At 35.5% G+C, this 24,317-nt stretch overlaps 1 protein-coding gene across 3 annotated transcripts in view; it reads left to right on the plus strand.

Annotated features, from left to right (window-relative positions):
* The first annotated feature begins 757 nt into the window (after positions 1–757).
* Positions 758–24,317, plus strand: part of Cmtr1 (Cap methyltransferase 1) — a 156,331-nt gene continuing 132,771 nt past the window's right edge. For 2 of the 3 annotated variants that reach the window (XR_016141857.1, XM_089090049.1), the window contains exons 1-2: positions 758–811; positions 22,591–22,637. Coding sequence is in view for 1 of the 3 variants with exons in the window: in XM_089090049.1 (XP_088946175.1) it covers positions 766–811; positions 22,591–22,637 (93 nt within the window). In the remaining 2 variants the exon portion in view is untranslated. Of the gene's footprint in view, positions 812–7,846; positions 7,878–22,590; positions 22,638–24,317 lie in introns of those variants that run through there. The other variant, XM_089090050.1, reaches the window with a different exon arrangement.

Consider the following 24,317-nt stretch of genomic DNA (forward strand, 5'->3'; position numbering starts at 1 on the left):
CTTCTCATTCAGAAATTTCCATATGGCCACGTGATTAGCAAAGCTAAATAAGATGACCTCATCTCCAGGGGCGTCCCAAGCCTCTTTTCATGGGGGGGGGTTGAACTTTGTAGATTTTACCAAATGACTACCTGATTTCTGCAGAATTCTCAGCAAAAATCAGGAATTTTACAAAATTTCTGACAATTTTGCAAAATTTCTGCCGAAATTTTTGCCTTTGGAGAAAATTTTATGGAATGCCAAAAAAGTTGGGGGGAATGGCCCCCACCCCATCTAGGACGCCCCTGCGTCCTAGATGGGGTGTTTTTTTCTGTGTTTTTTTCTGTATTCTTGCTCTCATGTAAAATTAGGAAAAGTGGACCAATGGTCTATTTTCAAAACGCCACGGAAGCATCATATGTCAAAGCGAATCCAAAAAGGTATAGGGGTATGTCCTCTTCTCTAAAAGTCAAATTTACACTAATTTTATTGCCAGGGGACAACCAGTACCAATAGAGGACCCTCCAAATCATTCAGGTAAAAACAATTTTCGGGTCAGTTTTATTTGAAGTTAACCCCAAAACAAACTGATATTAACCACTCGCAATCTGGTCTAGATTGCTGTGCATGTAAAGCTAAAAATAATAGCTGTTGGTAGTTTTTTTTTCGAACTCACTTTTTACTCAGAACAGAAGTTTACAAAAAGAGTCCGACGAAATTCGGCTATATAAAATCTGTTTTAAGATTATGCAGCTTGTAAAAGCAACAAATTTGAAAATACACAAAATGTCATTTCTCTCAGCCTCTTCTGAATCAGAAGCAGAAGATATAGGTGGAGCGTTTGTTACAATATTTTATCCTTTATTTTTTGACAAGTTTGCCGTTAGCTGACTAGCTCTGCTAATGATCCACCCAGCCTTAGGCAGTTAGGCTAGTTTATCTTCCATAGCCTAGATCAAAGTAGGCTAAAAAACTTAAACAACAGGCCTAGTTGTCTAAGTTTCTTCTAGCCTGATATAATCTTGGTGCAAAGTTTCTTTTTTGAGTTGAATGCTGTAATAACAAAAGAGTAAGGCCATTTGATGGTAAATTTCTAGATGGGGGACTTAGGGCCTATTGCTAGGCTATTTTGGAAATTCATTGAGTTAGGTGAACAAAACTTACGGTCAATATATACCAAATCATATTATTGAGTTAGGACTAAAGTGAATAAATCATTCGATGCCTTTTTTTATACTGATTACGAATATAATAAGCATTTCTATCGGAAATGAATTTCAGCCCCCCCCCTATATATGCCAATTCAGGGGTAGGTTAGGTATAGCCTATATAGGGGGGGGCTGAAATTCATTTCCGATAGAAATGCTTATTATATTTGTAATCAGCAGAAAAAAAGGCATCAAAAGGTGTATTTACTTTATTTGAAACTCAATAATATGATTTGGTATATATTAACCAAACTTACAAGAATAGACCCAGAGCCCAAATGATGCTTTAAAAAGTTCTATATATTAGATGGCTTTATATAGACCATGTTATGGCTGTGCATTATTGAATGAGAGCCAGTATTCCCCTACCCCTGCAGAAAATCCCCTACGCCAGCCCAGGTATGGCAAGTATAATATCCATTTGTATCCCATATCAAACATTACTGTTTAGTGACCATTCTCCTATCCATTTAGCCAGGGGCATTGTTTGGGGGGGTGGCAGTTGCCCTCATCCCAATAATGCAGAGAAAATAATATCATACATTCCATGCCCCTGGACTATCTAGATATAGACCCCTCTTGCCCCCAAATAAAAATTCTAGAGATTCACCCCTGCATTTAGCAACAGAGTCAAGTAGACAAACCAATTGCAGATTCACTTCAGCAAGTCATGGTAGTCAATACAGGTTTCAGATAAATGGGGCTAACTGGTTAGTTTTTAAAGATAATTTAAATCAAGTTCCTCTTAAAAACAATTGACCACAGATACCTGTATTGATGATAAAATTTTCCTATTTCAAGAAAAATATGTTAGAAACTAGAAATATATCTATGCCCTTTGCTAGAAGGATTGATAAGAAGGTTAAAAGGAGTGTTTGCTGGAATAGAGAGTATAAAGAGTCAAAAAAGGTTAGAATATACACTGCTGCAACTACCTTACCAAATCTGATTAAAATGAAAAAATCATACAAAATTCAAGAAATCAGTTTCAGAAGCAAAACAAAATGCATCAGAGAATTTATAGAGCATCTTGATTTCAAGACTTCAGCAAACAAGGTTTATTCCTTTCTTAGACACATGATGAACAAACCCTGTCCAAAAAGTAATAACCCACCTATGATATATAATAGCATTCCTCTTCTCACTGAAGTAGAAAGGGCTAAAGCAAATTTAGAGCTGCTCAACACTACAATGGGTAAAATTGATCATGATATAACTGCTGCCATTTGAGTCATTTGACAAACTCTAAGATCAGCAGACCTTTCACAAGAGAATTACATTAGCCATACAATAAGCAATTTACATTAGCAGAAATACAAAATATTATATCCAACCTTCCAAAAACTGCTCATGGACCAGACATAGTTTTCTCTCAATTTATTTCCAATCTCAATGATGAGTAGATATCATGCCTCCTTGACTTAATTTATCAGGCATGGGGTACTGATTATTTCCCACAAATTTGGAAATCAGTATCATCAAAAATGATTCCTAAAGCCAATAAAGACTGCTCAATGATTGAAAACCATCACTTTATTACACTCCTGCCTGTTTTAGGCAAAGTGTATGAAAGACTTGTTAAAAGGAGGTTGAACTGGGATATTGAAAATTAAAATTCCTCCAAAGATGTGCAGTGTGGTTTTAGGAGGAATAGAAGCACCATTGACAACCTGGTATGTTTTCAACATGATGCCACTTATGTAATTCAGAATCAGCTTGTTATGATTGCAGTGTTCTTAGATGTTGACATTAACTTTGATTCCTTGACACTTAGACAAATTTTGAATGGTATTATTGAAAATTGTATATAGAGAAGACTATCAAAATTTATGAAAAATTATCTTGAAGACTGTTTAATCTATATAAGAGCAGGCAATGCCATCTCTACTGATACATTGAAAGTCAAAAGGGGTATACTACACAAATCAGCATTGGGACCTGATTTCTATAATATTAGAATTTATGATTTACCACTTGATGATAGAACATCCAGAGCAAGTATATTTGCAGATGATAAAGATTTCTGGGTCACCGGAAGAAACATTAGTGAAGTCACAAAAAACATAAAGACTGTATTGTAGCAATCAGAAAATTGGGCAGCCAGTGTTGACCTCAATTTTTCATTGCACACAACCAAAAGTATGCTTATAACCAGAAAAACTTCTATCATTGCTCCAATATTGACTTTAGGTGGCAGGAAAATTTACTATCTTAATCAAATGGAGTTCCTAGGCTCTATTATTGATAGGAATCTAAATTGGAACCCCCACATAGATTACACTAAAGCAGCATGTGTCAGGAGACTAAATCTTATGAAATCACTCACAAGGACCATTTGGGGTAGCAGAGCCAAATTCTAGATATAATTTAAAAAAAAAATGTATTAGACCAAAGTTTGAATATTCTGCAGCAATATACCAACCAGATCCACTATCAACTCTTGAAAGACTTGATACTATGCAGAATTCAGTTCTGAGGGTTTCCTTTGGAGCAAGAAATACCACACCAATACCATTTCTGTTATCAGAGAGTGGCATAAAAGATTTGGAAACAAGAAGAGGTATAGCAGTATTAAAATATATCAAGTAACTGTGGACTGCTGACAAAAAACATCCAGTAAAGTCAAGAATAGTAAAACAAGGTGCCTTTATCACAGCCAACAGTCAAAATAAATGTAATAAAATGAACATTTTTGAAAGAAGCATTCAACTCTTCTCTCAATTTGAACACAGTTTAGAAATAACTAATATGTTGAAGGTCCTAAATAACCTGCCATTACCACTTTGGGAACAAAGCCATTTTGAGTGTGTAGATAACATTGAAAAACTGTCTTGGTATAATTTTGTGATCATCTTTAAATTACACATGGCCAACTTCTACCAAGACTTCCTACACATATATACAGGTGGATCAAAAACTGGACATGATACACCAGTTGTGGCTGCATTTGTAATGCCAGAGATGCAAATTATAAACCAGTTCAAGTTACCAACTGAAACATCTGTATTCCAAGCAGAAGTTATTGCTATTAAGAAGGCATTTGAATATATAGGAACCAATCTGCAGAACTATCCTAATAATGCTATATACTCAGATTCTAAAGCCTCTATAGATGCCATCAGTAGCATAATTAGAGACATTTATTCTACAATGGGTACCAGTTCATGTTAGGATTGATGGTAATGAAAGAGCAGACAGAGCTGCAAAGCAGGCCACCAGGATGACAGGCCCCTTTAGTGAGTATGATTCCCCCAAGGAAGTTCAGATGATTGAAAAAGTGATAAAGAGTCTAGATAAATTCTCTTTTGAAGAAAACAGAAACTTGTCAGGTAACTACTTTGTCACTTGCAAAACCACAGGAAGCCATGAATTAAAAAGTAAATGAAAAACTAACAAGAAAAGAAGGGGTTATCATCTTTTGTCTAAGATCTCAACATGCAGGAGTACAATCCTAGTGTGCAAGATTCTTTGGAGAAGATGAACATTACAACAGTGAAGAGATAATTACACATGCTCTACTAGATTGGGATAATTATCAACATCAGAGACAAAATATAGCAAAGTTCTTTGCACAGAATTCTATGCAGCCCAATATAGATCTACTTCTGGGAGGCATTGCTGACAAAAAATTAGTATAATTTGTTGACTTTGGTTCAGTTTTACAAGATATTAATTAAAAAAAAAACTTTCCAAAAATGAAGTTTTTCAAAGAAACATGAACGCCATTTTAAACTTAAGATCAGCAGATACAAATACCTGTTAAAATTTAAACTCAAAACAACATGAAATTACTATTAAAGAATAAATGAAACCCAAAACGAACAGAAATTAAATAAACAATCAAAGGAAAAAAAAAACATGCAACAAGTAATAATATAAATGAATAAATAAATCTTAAAGCAAGTAAAACTTAAATTGAATATACAAATAAAGCCTAAAAAAAAAAAAAAAAATTGCTATTGAAGTATAAATGAAACCCAAAACAAAAAGAAATTAAATAAAGAATCAATACAAACAAACATACTATAGATACTAATATAAATGAATAAATAAATCTTAAAACAAGTGAAAATTAAATTGAATATGCAAATCAAGCTTGAAACAAACAAAAATCACTACAAACAAGAGTTTTGGTTTTGCTTCCTTGTCTCACTGTAAAAATCTAAAACCTACTGCATCATTGACGCTTTATGAGAGAGCAAATGAGCCCTCTCCAAAGTTTATACAGGCATCCATTCCATAAGAACCATATGTGCCCCCAGGGCATAACTTACAGTGACTGTGCCCAAGCCCTGGGTGGTTGTGTTGACACCAGAGTTTTTGTTATCTGACCTTTTAACTATTTTAAACAAAATAACTATCTCAAATTTTTTTTCTGATGCATTTCAGGAAAAAAAGGGGGGGGTGGGGGGCTGGTTGCCCTCCAGTCTCTTTTGACTCTTAAAAAGTGAACAAGAACTTTCACTTTCCAAACAAATTAACCCTCTCTGAAGTATATATGAGCATCTCTTCCATAAGAACTGTATATGGCCCAGGGCATAACTTACAATGCCTGTCCTGGGCCCTGGGGGGCTGTGTTGACACAAGAAATTTTGTTATGTAACCCTTGAACTATTTGGACTATTTTAACAAAAAAGTTATCTCAAATTTTTAATCTGCTGCAAATGATGGAAAAAGGCATTGGGGTGGGGGGGGGGCCAACTACCATCTAATCACTTTTGATTATTAAAAAGTGAACTACAACTTTCAATTTCCAATCAAATGAGCCCTCTCTGAAGTTTATAAAAGTATCCCTTCCATAAGAACCATATATGCCCCAAGGGCATAACTCACAACACCTGCCCCCAGGTCTGGGGGCTGCATTGACATCAGAGTTTCTTTTTATCTGACTTGAACTATTTTTAACAAAATGTCTATCTCTAAATTTTTATTTGATGCATTTGGGGAAAAAGAGGCTGGGAGGGGGGCCTGCTGCTGTCTAATCACTTTTGACTCTTAAAAAGTGAACAAGGACTTCTAATTTACAATCAAATGAGCTATCTCTGAAGTTGATGCGAGCATCCCATCTATAAGAACAATATTTGCCCCCAGGGCATAACTTACAACGCCTTCCCCTGGGCCCTGGGGGGTTGTGTTGACCCTGAAGTTTTTGTTATATGATCTTTGAACTATATTTAACAAAATGGCTACCTCAAAATTTTTTTTGGGTATATTTGGGGAAAAAGGGCATGGGGGGGGGGGCTAGTTGTCCTCCAATCACTTTTTACTCTAAAAAAGTGAAATAGAAATTTTAATTTCCAATCCAATGAGCCCTCTCTGAATATTATACACACATCCCTTCCATAAGAACCTTATATGACCCAAGGGCATAACTTACAACACCTGCCCCCAGACCATGGGTGGTTGTGTTGACATCAGAGTTTTATTATCTGACCTTTGAACGAATTTCAACAAAATGTCTATCCCAAAATTTTTATCTGATGCGTTTGGGAAAAAAAGGCTTGGGGGGGGGGGGGTAGTTGCTCTCTGATCTCTTTTGACTGAAAAAGTGAACTAGAACTTTTAACTTCCAATCAAATGATCCCTTTCTGAAGCTTATGTGAGCATCCCTTCTATAAGACCCATATTTGCCACCAGGGCATAAATTACAATGCCTTCCTCCTGGCCCTGGGGGTTTGTGTCAACCCCAGAGTTTTTTTTATATGATCTTTGAACTATTTTTAACAGAATGACTTCCTCTAAATTTTCATTGGATGCATTTTGGGAAAAAAGGCCGTGGGGGGGAGCTAGCTGCCCTTTAATCAGTTTTGACTCTTAGAAAGTGAACTAGAACTTTCAATTTACAATCAAATGAGCCCTCTCTGAAGTTTATATGAGCATCCCTTCCACAAGAACCTTATTTGCCCCCAGGGCATAACTTACAACACTTGGGCCCTGGGCGGTTCTGTCAACATCAGAGTTTTGTCATCTGACTTTTGAACTGTTTTGAACAAAATGGTTCTGAAAAAGTAAACTAGAGCTTTTAATTTCTAATCAAATGAGCTCTCTGAAATTTTATACAAGCATCCCTTCAATAACAACCATATTTGCCCCCAGGGCATAACTTGCAATGCCTTCCCCTGGGCCCCAGGGGGTTGTGTTGATCCCGGATTTTTGTTGTATGATCTTTGAATTATTTTCAATGAAATGGCTACCTCAAAATTTTATCAGATGTATTTGGGGGAAAAGGTTATGGTAGGGGGGGCTAGTTGCCCTCCAATCACTTTTGACTCTTAAAAAGGACACCAGAACTCTCAATTTGCAATTGAATGAGCCCCTTTTGTAGTTTATATGACAACCCTTTCCATGAAGTGTCTCTGGGAAAAAATAAATAAATAATAAAACATAGGAGCCATATGGCCTTTACCATAGGCAACGCTATAGCATTGCCTCTGATAGGATCAGATAAGAAGATATAGTATGGTTTGTTATTTGAACTTGGTGTATGTTAAATATTAGTGTAGTGTGAAATTACTGATTACCAATCACAGCATTGGTGGGCAATTTAGCCCTTCCTTATTCTCATCAATGTTTTATTGTGATGTATTGAGAAACCATTGAATGAGGGCCAAAGTGATGTATACTGTCAAGTAAGGTCCGAAATCCTGCTGCTGCTGTCAGTCTCTTCTGAATCAGAAGCAGAAGATATAGGTGGAGCATTTATTACAAAATTTTATCCTTTATTTTTAGACAAGTCTGCTGTTAGCCGACTAGCTCTACTAGTGATTCACCCAGCCATAGGCTAGTTTAACTTCCATAGCCTAGATCAAAGTAGGCTAGACAACTTAAACAACAGGCCTAGTTGTCTAAATTTCATCCAGCCTGATATAATCTTGGTGGAAAGTTTCTTTTCTGAATTGAATGCTATAATAACAAATGAGTAGTGCCATTTGATGGTAAATTTCTAGATGGGGGACTTATTGCTAGGCTAGGGTTTGAAAACTGCGATAGGGCTGTGTGATATGCTGAATTTTAATATGTATTTTTGTCAAAATCACTAGTACTTTCTGGAGTGTTTTCTGCTTTTTTGAAAATCAGGTAGATTTTCTCAGGGCTGTAGCTATTGGTAGGTAACTTTGAACTTTAAAGGAAATGTGCATATTTAGAATCAAAATAAAAAGCCCATTCTTCTGATTTACACATACATATTGTTATCAAAACTCATTTTTTCAAATTTTAGTTACTATAAGCACGAGTTGCTCATTAATTATAGCTTGTTACCACAATCTGATTGTTTTCGGTATTGAAATTATTTTGAAAAGCTGATTATGCACAGTGCTGAAGGTAACCAAACATGATATGCTGTCTCTTTTGAAAACTGTTATCAACTATATTTGTTGTTATATTCTTTTATGTTTTGAATTGCGTTTCAGGATTACAAGGGTTGGTTGTCCAACCACCTAAAACATTTCTATATTTAAGTTTTCACATTTTGTCACAAATATGCCAGACTTTGCCATTGAATCTGATCTCACCTGCCCTTACTAACAAATTTATGCATAACAGCCTGAAAAATATTGTATTTTTTATTGTAAGCAATATTTCTTCATAGTGGTCAGCACAGGTCTCTCCCAAAATGGACTTATAATAGTAAGAAGCAATTTAAAAGTGTTTAATGAATGCACCGAGAACTTAAGTTAGAAACTAATTCACAGTTTTATTGTGACACTGAGAACCGAGAAGGTCTCATTTTTATACAAATATTTTTCTAACCATATGGTTTATATTTTTTATGCAATAATTTTACACAATAATTTTATATATTTTAATATATTTCCTAACCGTAGCATTGAAGTCAAACAATTTCAAAAGAACCTTTTCACTAAATATCAACATCGGATTACTGAGCCTTTCGTCACCTACTGTTGATCTTAAATAGGTTTTAATCAGGCTTAGCGTAGAAAGAATCTCTCACTACTAGCCCTTGTAATAGACAGAGTAATGAAGAGTTGCATAATTTTCAAATTTCGGAATATGCTATTGACACTGCTTTCAGACAATTGCAAAGTTCAAAGAAATCTTTTGGAGCATTAGCTAATGAGTGTACATCTTCTCACAAGATCCATTTGCACGGCCATCAGAGTTGTGGCAATGTAAGCTTCTTTGTAATGCGATGCTACACTAGTTAGTCGGCTAGTATTAGTAAAGTGCAGGGAGCATTCACAAAGCGACTTTCAAAGTTGGAGCACAATCTGTCTGTCACAAGAAAATGACTCCTCCTGAAAGCATTTTTAAGTTCGTTCTTTCACTTTAGCAAGATTACTTTTTCCCAAAGTCGACATGTTTACAAAATCGCATAAGCAGCAAGCTACTTGCTGTGCACGCTTTGGTCTTTTACACGAAGAATCAGAAATCTGAGAATTTTGCAAAAGGTCTTCAGTGAGACTGCAATTACAAGAAAACTCTTTTGCTTTATGAAAGGTTTCCTCAAAACCATCATCAGTTCGCATGTCTATAATTTTATTTCGCGTGCCTACAATAAGACCAGTAGCTATGAGAGAAAACTAGGTCTAACTTCTGCAGCTGCTCACACATAGTTCGTGACACAATTTTTTTTTCCGCTAGATTGAGTATAAATATAAATTCTAATGTCTGATGTATGGTTATGAGTCCATGGGCCCGAGCTGCAGATTCCCCGTTACTAGACGTTCTGGTACTTGATAAAAGGGCCAAAATACAGTTGTATCTATTCAGTACTTTGTTCACCGATCTATTCCAGTGTGCCCATCCTATAGTAGATGATTTCTTCAGCTGAAGAGCAGTTATACCAAAGGCCCTTCTGAATATTAACAAACAGTTGGTAGGGTGTACTACTATTTGCGATTAAACAGTACTGCTCTTTAAGAGTGGAGAAAAAAGAAGCCATTTATCTCAAGTTCTGAATGGAATCACCAAACACAAAGTTGAGTCTATGAGGATGGCAGTTATTGTAAATTGCATGTGGTGCAGTTGATATAATATCGACTATAATATCAGTACTTGCCCACCTGAAATTGGTCGCTTATGACACTGCCCTGGAATTTTTAAAGGAAAATGTAAAAACAACAAATTTTCACCCCCTCTGGATGTTCAGCAGTAAATTCTCCTCCTCCATCGTAAATTTTCTTGAACTGACACCAATTGATTGGTCTGAGTTATTCTTTTAATGCTCAGGTTGTTCTTGTATTGCCCTTATTTATTAAATTTGTCATATTTTCTAACTTTTTTTTATAAGTTGGTGAAATCTAAGCCCCCCCCCCTCCCTGCTGATAAAGCCTTTCGTTTGTGAAGTCGAAATATTTGGTCTTTGATTGTCAGTACAATTTGTTTTTAGCTGTCTTACTAACAGATTTTTTTCCTTTTCATATTCTCGTTTTGATATGATCTTTGGTGCGTGAGATTAAGTATTGTTCTTCAAGATCTTTATCAATTATTTGATTTGTCCTTTTATATAATATATTTTTCTTGTCTTTCTGATCTTTCCTGAGATCTAAAAAAAAATACTGGTCAGAAATTCCCACTTTGATTTTTTCAAAATTAAAGGAGCTAAATTTCAAGACAATTCGAGAAACGAAATTCATGAAATAATCATTTAGAACGAAATCAAATTTCAAATTTAACATGTTGACTGGAGGCAAAGAAGAAAAAGCACAAGGAACTTTCAAAATCCCATACAGTCTGGCTTCTATTAATAATAATATGTCTATGGCTACTAGGAATGCAAAACGTCCGCCGTTGTACAAAATAGTGTTTTATTTATCAAGTCCAGAAACAGAGAAGACCTGTGTCATACACAACTCAGAACAGATTCACAAACAGTCCCAAAGAAATATACAGTACATAATGCGCATATATGGAGGGGGTCACTGCTCCATCGTAATTATAATTTAAAATTTTTTAGGGATCCTGGGTCAATTACTTTGTTGTAATGAAAGTTGGTCACCGTGGCTGTAACAACAATACAATAAAAATATGTCGCGATATATAAATAAATTTATTTGGGAATGAAGCCCTCAATTTATTGTTGTGAAGTACAGCTATATTAGAAGCAGATTTTTTTTAATTGAGAACACTTTTCTACGCAATTTTTTTTTCACACTTAAAATCAAAGCGACAGAGATTGTGACAATTGATTTGAGGCCCCTTATAAAATCAGAATGGGGCTATAGCCCCAGCCAGCCCCCCCCCAAATGACGCGTATGGTTGTAGGTCCTGAAATTATGTCTTTGAGGATTACATCCCCCCCACAGCCCTCAGGACAAGGGTTGTAAGTTAAGCCCTTGGGATGTAGGCTATGAGGTTTTTATAAGCGTTGTCGTAGAAACTTCAAAAAGGGCTCATCTGATTGGAAATTGAGAGGACTAGTGCCCTTTTTATTAGTCGAAAGTGGTCGTAGGGCAAATGACCTCCCACACCCATTATTTCCCCAAGCACTTCCAATGAAAATTTTGAGATAGCCATTTTGTTCAATGTATTTGAAAGATCTGAAAATTATGTCTTTGAGGATAACGAATCCCCCCAGCCCGCAGGGCAAGGATTGTAAGTTATGTCCTGGGGACATATAACTTTTTATAGAAATCGTGGTCATCCAAACTCCGGAAGGGGCTCATTGGATTGGTAATCAGAAGCTCTAGTGCTCTTTTTAAGAGTCAAAGTAATCGGAGAGCAGCTACACCCCCCCACACACACACACACACACACGCCCGTCGTATTGTCCCGAAATGAATCTAATAGACATTTTGAGAAAGCCATTTTATTCAGGCAAGGGTTGTAAGTTATGCCCAGGGGGGGTATTTAAGGTTTTTATGGAAGGGGTGGTTGTACAAACTTTAGATGAGGCTCATTTGATTAAAAATCGGAAGTTCCAGTTCCCTTTTAAGAGTCAAAAGTGACAGAGGGCAACTATCCCCCCTCCTCCTTCCCTGACTACTCCTTCACCAAACGAATCTGATTAAAACTGTGAGATAGCGATTTTGCTCAAAATAGTCTCATTGTCTCATAGTCATTTTGCTCCAAGTTCATATAACAATGCTTCTAGGGTTGACACTACCCCCATTGCCCTGGGTATAAGGTTGTAAGTCATGCCTTGGGGTCATATAAGGTTTTTATGGAATGGGTGGTTGCATTAACTACAGATAGGGCTCATTTGATTTAAAATTAAAAGTTATAGTGCCCTTTATAAGAGTAAAAAGTGATTTGAGAGCAACCTGCCCCCCCCCCCCGCCACGCTCATCATTTCCCCAAAGAGATCCAATCAAAATTTGGAGTTAGCAATTGTGTTCATTGCAGTTCAAGGGTCCGGAAATGATGTCTTTGAGGAAGACACTCCCGTCCCCACACCTCTCAGGGCAAGGGTTGTTAACTATGTCTCGGGGGCATGTTTGGTTTTTATAGAAGGGAAAATCATAAATACTTCAGAGGGGACTCATTGGATTGGTAGTCTGAATGTCTAGCGTCTTTATTAACAGTCAACGTGATTAAAAGGCAGCTAGCCCCCCCCCCGAAAAAAAACGGCGTGTTTTCCCCAAATACATCGACTAAACAATTTTGAGACAGTTCTTTTGTTCAAAATAATTCAAAAAACATAAAACAAGGCTTTTGAGGGTATTGCAAACTACCAGAAACTGGGAGCGAGAGTTTTACGTTATGCTCCGGGGTATTCAAGTTTCTTATAAAAAGGATGAATGTATGAAAATCAGAGCAGGCTCCTTAGTTCTGAAATTTAAAATTCTAGTTCCTTTTCAAGTGTCAAAAGTGATGGAGGGCATTTAGACCCCCCCCCCCTCCTTCCCCAACAACGCCTCTTTTCACCAAACGCATCAGATTGAAATTACAAGATAGTAATTCTGTTAAAAATAGTCCAAAGAACACACAATAAAGCCTCTATGATTGACACAACCCCCCAGCGCCCTGGGGATAGAGTTGTAAGTTCTGCCATGAGGACATACAAAGTTCTCATGGAATGGGCGGTTGTATACACTTCAGATGGGGCTTATTTGATTTGAAATTGGAAGTTATAGTGCCCTTTTTAGAGTCAAAGTGATTTGAGAACAGTCAGCCCCACCCTCCCCTCTACGATCATCATTTCCCTTAATATCTCCAATAAAAATTTGAAGATTTGGAAAAACCCCTATGCTTTGACAAGGCCAGAACATAATTTGCAGTTAACTAAAAAAATTAAATGTTTTCATTTTTATAATTTAATAAATCAAATATTATTGACATTTTAAGGAATAAATATCAGCATAACTATATCAAACTGACAATGCACATTCATTTGCATTTTTTCAGTAATGTGTAAATAATGTCTTGGCCTTGGGAAGGCATAGGGTTTTGAGCTCAACTAATGTTAATTTCTGCTTGTTCTGAGTTTGACTCGATTATTTATTGTAATTTCTGTTCATTTTGGGTTTCTATTTATTGATGCTGATTTTTGGTAGTTTAACGCTTGGTAGACTATTTTATTTTATATATGCTCATTTTTGGTTTAATGGAGTTCTTTAATTTTCTTTCAAAAACTAATTTTACGGAACTTTTTTTTAATTAATTAAAAAAAAAAAACCTATAGTCTTCTTTGCCAAAGTTGACTTTCCCAGTACCATTGCTGGTATTATTCTACACTTTGTGCGTAATTAAATACTATTTGAAACTTAAAGGGACTGAAAAAAACCATATTTTTGATAAATTAGCTAGGGAGGAGGAAGGGGTAAAATTACCTAGTTAACCCTAGCTATTTTAATAAAACTTAACAAAAGCATTTGCCTGACTAAAAAGAGCATATTAAGAAAAAGGATTACAATACTGAAGTAAGCAGTGTGTTTCAGCATGACTTGAGAAATATATTTGTTAATTAACATTACCTGTCCTTTTCACTTTATACAAAATAATGTCACAGATTCAAGAGTACCAAATCACAAAAATGTAGGGGGAAGGATTCTTTGACTTCCTGTTTAATGAAGTTTGCTATATATATATAGATATATATATATATATATATATATATATATATATATATATATATATATATATATATATATATATATATATATATATATATATATATATATATATATATATATATATATATATATATATATATATATATATATATATATATATATATATATATATATATATATATATATATATATATATATATATATATATATATATATATATATATATATATATATATATATATATATATATATATATATATATATATATATATATATATATATATATATATATATATATATATATATATATATATATATATATATATATATATATATATATATATATATATATATATATATATATATATATATATATATATATATATATATATATATATATATATATATATATATATATATATATAGCAAACTTCATTAAACAGGAAGTCAAAGAATCCTTCCCCCTACATTTTTGTGATTTGGTACTCTTGAATCTGTGACATTATTTTGTATAAAGTGAAAAGGACAGGTAATGTTAATTAACAAATATATTTCTCAAGTCATGCTGAAACACACTGCTTACTTCAGTATTGTAATCCTTTTTCTTAATATGCTCTTTTTAGTCAGGCAAATGCTTTTGTTAAGTTTTATTAAAATAGCTAGGGTTAACTAGGGTAATTTTACCCCTTCCTCCTCCCTAGCTAATTTATCAAAAATATGGTTTTTTTCAGTCCCTTTAAGTTTCAAATAGTATTTAATTACGCACAAAGTGTAGAATAATACCAGCAATGGTACTGGGAAAGTCAACTTTGGCAAAGAAGACTATAGGTTTTTTTTTTAATTAATTAAAAAAAGTTCCGTAAAATTAGTTTTTGAAAGAAAATTAAAGAACTCCATTAAACCAAAAATGAGCATATATAAAATAAAATAGTCTACCAAGCGTTAAACTACCAAAAATCAGCATCAATAAATAGAAACCCAAAATGAACAGAAATTACAATAAATAATCGAGTCAAACTCAGAACAAGCAGAAATTAACATTAGTTGAGCTCAAAACCCCTATGCCTTCCCAAGGCCAAGACATTATTTACACATTACTGAAAAAAATGCAAATGAATGTGCATTGTCAGTTTGATATAGTTATGCTGATATTTATTCCTTAAAATGTCAATAATATTTGATTTATTAAATTATAAAAATGAAAACATTTAATTTTTTTTAGTTAACTGCAAATTATGTTCTGGCCTTGTCAAAGCATAGGGGTTTTTCCAAATCTTCAAATTTTTATTGGAGATATTAAGGGAAATGATGATCGTAGAGGGGAGGGTGGGGCTGACTGTTCTCAAAGCACTTTGACTCTTAAAAAGGGCACTATAACTTCCAATTTCAAATCAAATAAGCCCCATCTGAAGTTTATACAACCGTCCATTCCATGAAAACCTTGTATGTCTCATGGCAGAACTTACAACTCTATCCCCAGGGCACTGGGGGGTTGTGTCAACCCTAGAGGCTTTATTATATATTCTTTGGACTATTTTGAACAAAATCGCTATCTTGTAATTTCAATCAGATGCATTGGATGAAAAGAGGCGTTGTTGGGGAAGGAGGGGGGGGGGTCTAAATTCCCTCCATCACTTTTGACACCTGAAAAGGAACTAGAATTTTCAACCAAATGAGCCTCTTCTAAAGTTAAACAACCACCCCTTCCATAAAAACCTTAAATGCCCCGCAGCATAACTTACAACCCTTGCCCCCAGGCTCGTGGTTTGTATCAACCCCAAAAGCCTTGTTATATGATCTTTGGACTATTTTGAATAAAATGACTGTCCAAAGATTGTTTATTCGATGTATTTGGGGAAAACACGGCGTTTTTTTTAGGGGGGGGGCTAGCTGCCTTTTAATCACTTTGACTCTTAAAAAGGGCACTAGAAATTCAGATTACCAATCCAATGAGTCCCTTCCGAAGTATATACAACCACCCTTTCTATAAAAACCTTATATGCCCCTGAGGCATAACTTAAAACCCTTGCCCTGAGAGCTGTGGGGACGGGATGTCTTCCCCAAAGATATAATTTCCGGACCCTTGAACTGCAATGAACACAAGTGCTAACTCCAAATTTTGATTGGATCTCTTTGGGGAAATGATGAGCGTGGCGGGGGGGGGGCAGGGTGCTCTCAAATCACTTTTTACTCTTATAAAGGGCACTATAACTTTTAATTTTAAATCAAATGAGCCCTATCTGTAGTTAATGCAACCACCCATTCCATAAAAACCTTATATGACCCCAAGGCATGACTTACAACCTTATACCCAGGGCAATGGGGGGTAGTGTCAACCCTAGAAGCATTGTTATATGAACTTGGAGCAAAATGACTATGAGACAATGAGACTATTTTGAGCAAAATCGCTATCTCACAGTTTTAATCAGATTCGTTTGGTGAAGGAGTAGTCAGGGAAGGAGGAGGGGGGATAGTTGCCCTCTGTCACTTTTGACTCTTAAAAGGGAACTGGAACTTCCGATTTTTAATCAAATGAGCCTCATCTAAAGTTTGTACAACCACCCCTTCCATAAAAACCTTAAATACCCCCCCTGGGCATAACTTACAACCCTTGCCTGAATAAAATGGCTTTCTCAAAATGTCTATTAGATTCATTTCGGGACAATACGACGGGCGTGTGTGTGTGTGTGTGTGTGGGAGGGGGGTGTAGCTGCTCTCCGATTACTTTGACTCTTAAAAAGAGCACTAGAGCTTCTGATTACCAATCCAATGAGTCCCTTCCGGAGTTTGGATGACCACGATTTCTATAAAAAGTTATATGTCCCCAGGACATAACTTACAATCCTTGCCCTGCGGGCTGGGGGGATTCGTTATCCTCAAAGACATAATTTTCAGATCTTTCAAATACATTGAACAAAATGGCTATCTCAAAATTTTCATTGGAAGTGCTTGGGGAAATAATGGGTGTGGGAGGTCATTTGCCCTACGACCACTTTCGACTAATAAAAAGGGCACTAGTCCTCTCAATTTCCAATCAGATGAGCCCTTTTTGAAGTTTCTACGACAACGCTTATAAAAACCTCATAGCCTACATCCCAAGGGCTTAACTTACAACCCTTGTCCTGAGGGCTGTGGGGGGGATGTAATCCTCAAAGACTTAATTTCAGGACCTTCAACCATAGGCGTCATTTGGGGGGGGGGCTGGCTGGGGCTATAGCCCCATTATGATTTTAGAAGGGACCCCAAATAAATTGTCACAATCTTTGTCGATTTGATTTGAAGTGTGAAAAAAATTGCGTAAAAGAGTGATCTCAATTAAAACAAATCCGTTTCTAATATAGCTGTACTTCACAACAATTTGGGCTTCATTCCCAAACAAATTTATTTATATATCGCGACATATTTTTATTGTATTGTTGTTACGGCCACGGTGACCAACTTTCATTACAACAAAGTAATTGACCCAGGATCCCTAATAAAATTTTAAATTATAATTACGATGGAGCAGTGACCCCCTCCATATATGCACATTATGTACTGTATATTTCTTTGGGACTGTTTGTGAATCTGTTGTGAGTCGTGTGTGACACAGGTCTTCTCTGTTTCTGGACTTGATAAATAAAACACTATTTGGTACAATGGCAGACGTTTTGCATTCCTAGTAGCCATAGACATATTATTCTTATTAATAGAAGCCAGACAGTATGGGATTTTGAAAGTCCCTTGTGCTTTTTCTTCTTTGCCTCCAGTCAACATGTTAAATTTGAAATTTGATTTTGTTCTAAATGATTATTTCATGAATTTTGTTTCTTGAATTGTCTTGAAATTTAGCTTCTTTAATTTTGAAAAAATAAAAGTGGGAATTTCCGACCAGTATTTTTTTTTAGATCTCAGGAAAGATCAGAAAGACAAGAAAAATATATTATATAAAAGGACAAATCAAATAATTGATAAAGATCTTGAAGAACAATACTTAATCTCACGCACCAAAGATCATATCAAAACGAGAATATGAAAAGGAAAAAAATCTGTTAGTAAGACAGCTAAAAACAAATTGTACTGACAATCAAAGACCAAATATTTCGACTTCACAAACGAAAGGCTTTATCAGCAGGGAGGGGGGGGGCTTAGATTTCACCAACTTATAAAAAAAAGTTAGAAAATATGACAAATTTAATAAATAAGGGCAATACAAGAACAACCTGAGCATTAAAAGAAAAACTCAGACCAATCAATTGGTGTCAGTTCAAGAAAATTTACGATGGAGGAGGAGAATTTACTGCTGAACATCCAGAGGGGGTGAAAATTTGTTGTTTTTACATTTTCCTTTAAAAATTCCAGGGCAGTGTCATAAGCGACCAATTTCAGGTGGGCAAGTACTGATATTATAGTCGATATTATATCAACTGCACCACATGCAATTTACAATAAATCCCATCCTCATAGACTCAACTTCGTGTTGGGTGATTCCATTCAGAACTTGAGATAAATGGCTTCTTTTTTCTCCACTCTTCAAGAGCAGTACTGTTTAATCATAAATAGTAGTACACTCTACCAACTGTTTGTTAATATTCAGAAGGGCCTTTGGTATAACTGCTCTTCAGCTGAAGAAATCATCTACTATAGGATGGGCACACTGGAATAGATTGGTGAACAAAGTATTGAATAGATACTATTGAATTTTGGCCGTTTTATCAATTACCAGAACATCTACTGACGGGGAATCTACAGCTCAGACCCACGGACTCGTAACCATACGCCATACATTTGAATTCATATTTATACTCTATCTAGCGGGAAAAAATTGCATCGCGAACTCTGTCTGAGCAGCTGCAGAAGTTAGACCTAGTTTTCTCTAGTAGCTACTGGTCTTATTGTAGGCACGCGAGATAAAATTACAGAAATGCGAACTGATGATCGTTTTGAGGAAACCTTTCATAAAGCAAAAGAGTTTTCTTGTAATTGCAGTCTCACTGAAGACCTTTTGCAAAATTCTCAGATTTCTGATTCTTCGTGTAAAAGACCAAAGCGTGCACAGCAATTAACTTCCTGCTTATGCGATTTTGTAAACATGTCGACTTTGGGAAAAAGTAATCTTGCTAAAGTGAAAGAACGAACTTAAAAATGCTTTCAGGAGGAGTCATTTTCTTGTGACAGACAGATTGTGCTCCAACTTTGAAAGTCGCTTTGTGAATGCTCCCTGCACTTTACTAATACTAGCCGACTAACTAGTGTAGCATCGCATTACAAAGAAGCTTACATTGCCACAACTCTGATGGCCGTGCAAATGGATCTTGTGAGAAGATGTACACTCATTAGCTAATGCTCCAAAAGATTTCTTTGAACTTTGCGATTGTCTGAAAGCAATGTCAACAGCGTATTCCGAAGTTTTGAAAATTTTGCAAATCTTCATTACTCTGTCTATTACAAGGGCTAGTAATGAGAGATTCTTTCTATGCTAAGCCTGATTAAAACCTATTTAAGATCAACAGTAGGTGGCAAAAAGCTCAGTGATGTTGATATTTAGTGAAAAGGCTCTTATGAAATTGTTTGACTTCAGTGCTATGGTTAGGAAATATTTTAAAATATATAAAATTATTGTGTAAAATTATTGCATAAAAAATATAAACCATATGGTTAGAAAAATATTTGTATAAAAATGAGACCTTCTCGGTTCTCAGTGTCACAATAAAACTGTGAATTAGTTTCTAACTTAAGTTCTCGGTGCATTCATTAAACACTTTTAAATTGCTTCTTACTATTATAAGTCCATTTTGGGAGAGACCTGTGCTGACCACTATGAAGAAATATTGCTTAGCCCCCATAGAAGTTGCTTAGCCCCCCCCCCCCCTTCGTTCAGAATGAAATGAGGCCACTGCTTTCAACTACGTTGAACAAAATAGCTATATCAAAATGTTGATCGGAAGTGTCTGGGAAAATGATGGGCGTGGGAGGGCATTCACCCTCCGATCACATTTGATTATTGAAAAGGGCAGTAGTCCCCTCAATTTCCAATCGAATGAGCCCGTTTTGAAATTTCTGCGACAACGCTTTCTATAAAAACCTTATATGCCCCCAGCGCATAACTTCCAACCTTTGTCCTGAGGGCTGTGGGGGGGGGGTGTCATCCTCAAAGACATAGCTTCCGGACCTTTCAATTACGTTGAGCAAAATGGCTATATCAAAATGCTGATCGGAAGTGTTTGGGAAAACGATGGGCGTGGGGGGGGCATTCGTCCTCCGATTATTTTCAACTATTGAAAAGGGCACTGGCCCTTTCAATTTCCAATCAAATGAGCCCTATTTGAAGTTTCTACGACAATATTTTCTATAAAAACCTTAGATGCCCCCAGAGCATAACTTACAACCTTTGCTCTGAGGGCTGTGGGGGGGGGGGTGTCATCCTCAAAGACATAACTTCCGGACCTTTCAATTATGTTGAGCAAAATGGCTATATCAAAATGCTTGTTGGAAGTGTTGAAGGAAACGAGGGATGTGGGGGGGGGCAATCACCCCCTAATCGCCTTTGATTATTACTATAGGCTCTTGCCCTGGCAATTTCCAATCGAAAAAGCCCTTTTTGAAGTTTCTATGACAACGTTTTCTACAAAAACCTCATATGTCCATAGGGCATAACTTACAACCTTTGCCCTGAGGGCTGTGCAGGGGGGGGGGTGTTTCATCCTCAGAGACATAATTTCCGGGACTTTCAACTAAGTTCAACAAAATGGCTATCTGAAAATTTTGTTTGGATGTGTTTGGCGAAATGGTGGGCGTGAGAGGGGGGTTAGTTCCCCTCCAATCACTTTCGACTATTAAAAACGGCACTAGCCATTTCAATTTTTAATCGAATGAGCCTTTTTGAAGTTTCTATGGAAACTTCTTCGATACAAAGGGCCCTGGTCTAAAACCTAAAAATAAATAATACATTGTGCCAACATCGTTCTTTACATAGGCAGCGCTATTGTGCTTCCTACGATACTGCCATTTTCTCTTACGAAAATCCTCAAAATTGACTTATTTAGAGTGTACTAACAAATTGAACTATTAAAAAATATAACTAAAAACAGGCTTTTTGATTTCAATTAGCCTAACTGAAAAATCAACTCAATTTATCTACTTTGGCTGTATAGCTTACTATCAAAGGGGTTGATTTGAATTTAGAGCCATGCTAAATTCAAACTCCAGAATTAAACAAGTTTAAAATAAAATAAATTCAGACTTTACAATATTTACAAGTTGTAATGCTGTTTGCATGGTGATATTGAAAATTATTAGGATGTGAGTTTTGTTTATTGTTTTTGTTTTCCTTTTCTTCATATGTTTTCTTTAATTTAGCTTGACTAATTTTTTTGTTGTTGTTGATAAAGGCTATCGGACGTGAAGTCAAAATATTCGGATTTCTTTATTATTTAAAGCTTTGCTTTTTTTTGTCCGCTGCTTTTGTTGAAATATCCTACCCGTTTTCACTATTTTCATTTGGTAAATCATGTAAGTGAAAAATCTAACCAAGTATCTCATAAAAATTATGTTTATAATTAATGTATTGGAATAGTATTTATCAAAAACAAAATAGGTTTTGTACTTTCTATGCATTATTATGGTACATTTTGCGGCAGCTACAATTCTAATAATAAAATTTCTAGAATAACAAACTATTTCCATTGGACCTAAACTGATAGGCCTAAGTTCAATTGACTTGCTAACTCTAGCCCTTCCTATCATACTATCTATTTGCTTCAACTACAAAGTGCAGGAGCCTACCTTGTTTTTTCTTCTACTCCTGTCCAACTCCATCTGCCTGAAGTAGCTTTGTCAGTAGCTCACTTACCCGGTTTTCTCTTCCATTATAGACATCGATTGGCAAGCTGTACTAAAATTCAGTTGTTTTTTTTTCAGCCAAGGATTTTTCAATGAACAGGGCATATATTAGGGCATACAGAAAGAGTCTTTCTGATTGTAAGATTTATGTGTAATTTGTAAGGTTGTGTATATGCAATTTGTAAGGTTATGTCTTTGATTGTAAGATTTGTGTTTGTACAAAATGTAGTAGATTTAAATCCCCTACTTTTATACAGCTGTTTGAAGAAAAGAACAGTTTAAATCATCTTTCATAGATTTTTTTTTAGTATAAATCTGTTATAAAAACATACTTACATACTTGCACATATGAGTGGGGGGGGGGATAATCGATTTTTTTTTTGGTTTTGGTCCTAATTTTAGCACTTTTTAACGGGTGACAACATTTTTCATTGGACTATTTGAAATCAGGCCAAACAGTTGGAAAATAAGCTTTTCTTCAGTATGTTAATGTCTTGGTTCTAAATTTATCTGTTTCTAATTCACTAGTTTCAGTAACAAGAAAAAAACATTATTAAGGTTGTTGCCAAGATTAGATTTGCAAAGTAAAGAATTTCTTTTTCTAGATATCAGCTACCCGGAAAAGAAAAAAACAGAACTATTCTCTGGAGAGGTAAGTTATATTTTCATTTTTTTTAAGGATAGGCTTAACGATATTATGAAACTCAGTAGATAATATTTGGGATATTCATAATACTTGGTCCCGGTATTTTGCTTAAAGTTTACACAAGTTTACTCAACTATATAGCATTGTAAAGTGTAGACACTGGAAATTTCAAAAATATGTAAAATCTATGCGACAATATCCGACATCTAATTTATAATTACCCCAGAGTAGATTTCTTTTAGGAGACACTTATCAGCACCCTTCAAAACTGCTGAAAATTAGTCAAAATTTATTCATCCAATACAGATGTCTAATTGAACAAATTTTTGGGAAACAAATAAATTCGGTGCGTGTGCTCGTATATCTTCATGTTCTTCCAGAAATGTTTTTGTGAATATCACCTGTTAATAGCAAGCTCATTAAGAACATTTGATATTTACAAATCAATTCATGTAAATTAAATTTAACCTATGAAATAATCATACATTCTATTGTGATTACCTGTCAGTTTTATCCTATGATCGTTTAATAAATATTGTTTAATAAATATGCATTGAACACTTGAGTAAGTTAATTGTTGGAATGAATTGATCGTTTGAATAAAACAAATAGCACTGTCTTCAAATATGTCTCACCATCATCAAGAATACTTTCAAGGCATATTATCTGACAACTTTTTGTTGATATTACGGAATAGACCCGTTGGACATTTGTATTATGTACCTTTTATCTGTTGTCTACATTGACACGCTTACTTAGGGAGCTGCTTGTGAGCCCTTTACCAGTAATCTCAAAAACCGCTGAAAAACCTAGCTGCTTAACTGTTAAAAAGGCTGCATGCTGGTAACATATACATTATTTTGTGTCTTTACAAATATGATAAGCAAATAAAAAGACCTTGAAGATTCATAAATTGCAACCCTTACCCTAAGGTCTGTTAGAGTGGTTGTCATCCTCTAAGACCGAATTTTCGGAACTTTTAACTACGTTAAACAACATGGCTATCTCAAAATTTTGATTGGATGTGTTTGGGGAATCGTGGACGTGAGAAGGGTGGTTGTCGCTCTCCAATCACTTTCAACTATTAAAAATGGCCCTAGCCCTTTCAATTTCCAATCAAATGAGCCCTTTTGAAGTTTATATGCCAAAACTTTCCATAAAAATCTTATATACCCCAGGGCATAACTTACAACCCTTGCCCTGAGTGCTCGGAGGGTGTCATTCTCAAAGACCTAATTTCCAGAACTTTCTACTACGTTGAACAAAATGGATATCTGAAAATTTTGATTGGATGTGTTTGGAGGAATCGTGGGCGTCAGAGGGGGGTTAGTTACCCTCCAATCACTTTCGACTATTACAAAGGGCACTAGCTCTCTCAATTTCGAATTGAATGAGCCCCTTGTGAACTTTTACGACAACTCTATCTATACAAACCTTATATGCCCCCAGGGCAGAACTTGCAACTTTTGCCCTTGGGGCTCTGGGGGGTTTGTCATCCTTGAATGCATAGTTTCAGGAGCATTCAACTACTTTGAACAAAATCGCTTTCTCTAAACTTTGATTGAATGTTTTTGGGTAAACGGTGGAAGTAAGAGGGGGTTAAATTCACTTCACTCACTTTCAACTATTAAAAAGGGCAATTTCAATTTCCAATCAAATGAGCCCTTTTTGAAATTTTTGTAACAA

The sequence above is a fragment of the Artemia sp. Qi Xiang Cuo genome, chromosome 6 (genome assembly GCF_049724085.1).
Source record: "Artemia sp. Qi Xiang Cuo chromosome 6, ASM4972408v1, whole genome shotgun sequence".
In the NCBI taxonomy this organism is placed as follows: domain Eukaryota; kingdom Metazoa; phylum Arthropoda; class Branchiopoda; order Anostraca; family Artemiidae; genus Artemia; species Artemia sp. Qi Xiang Cuo.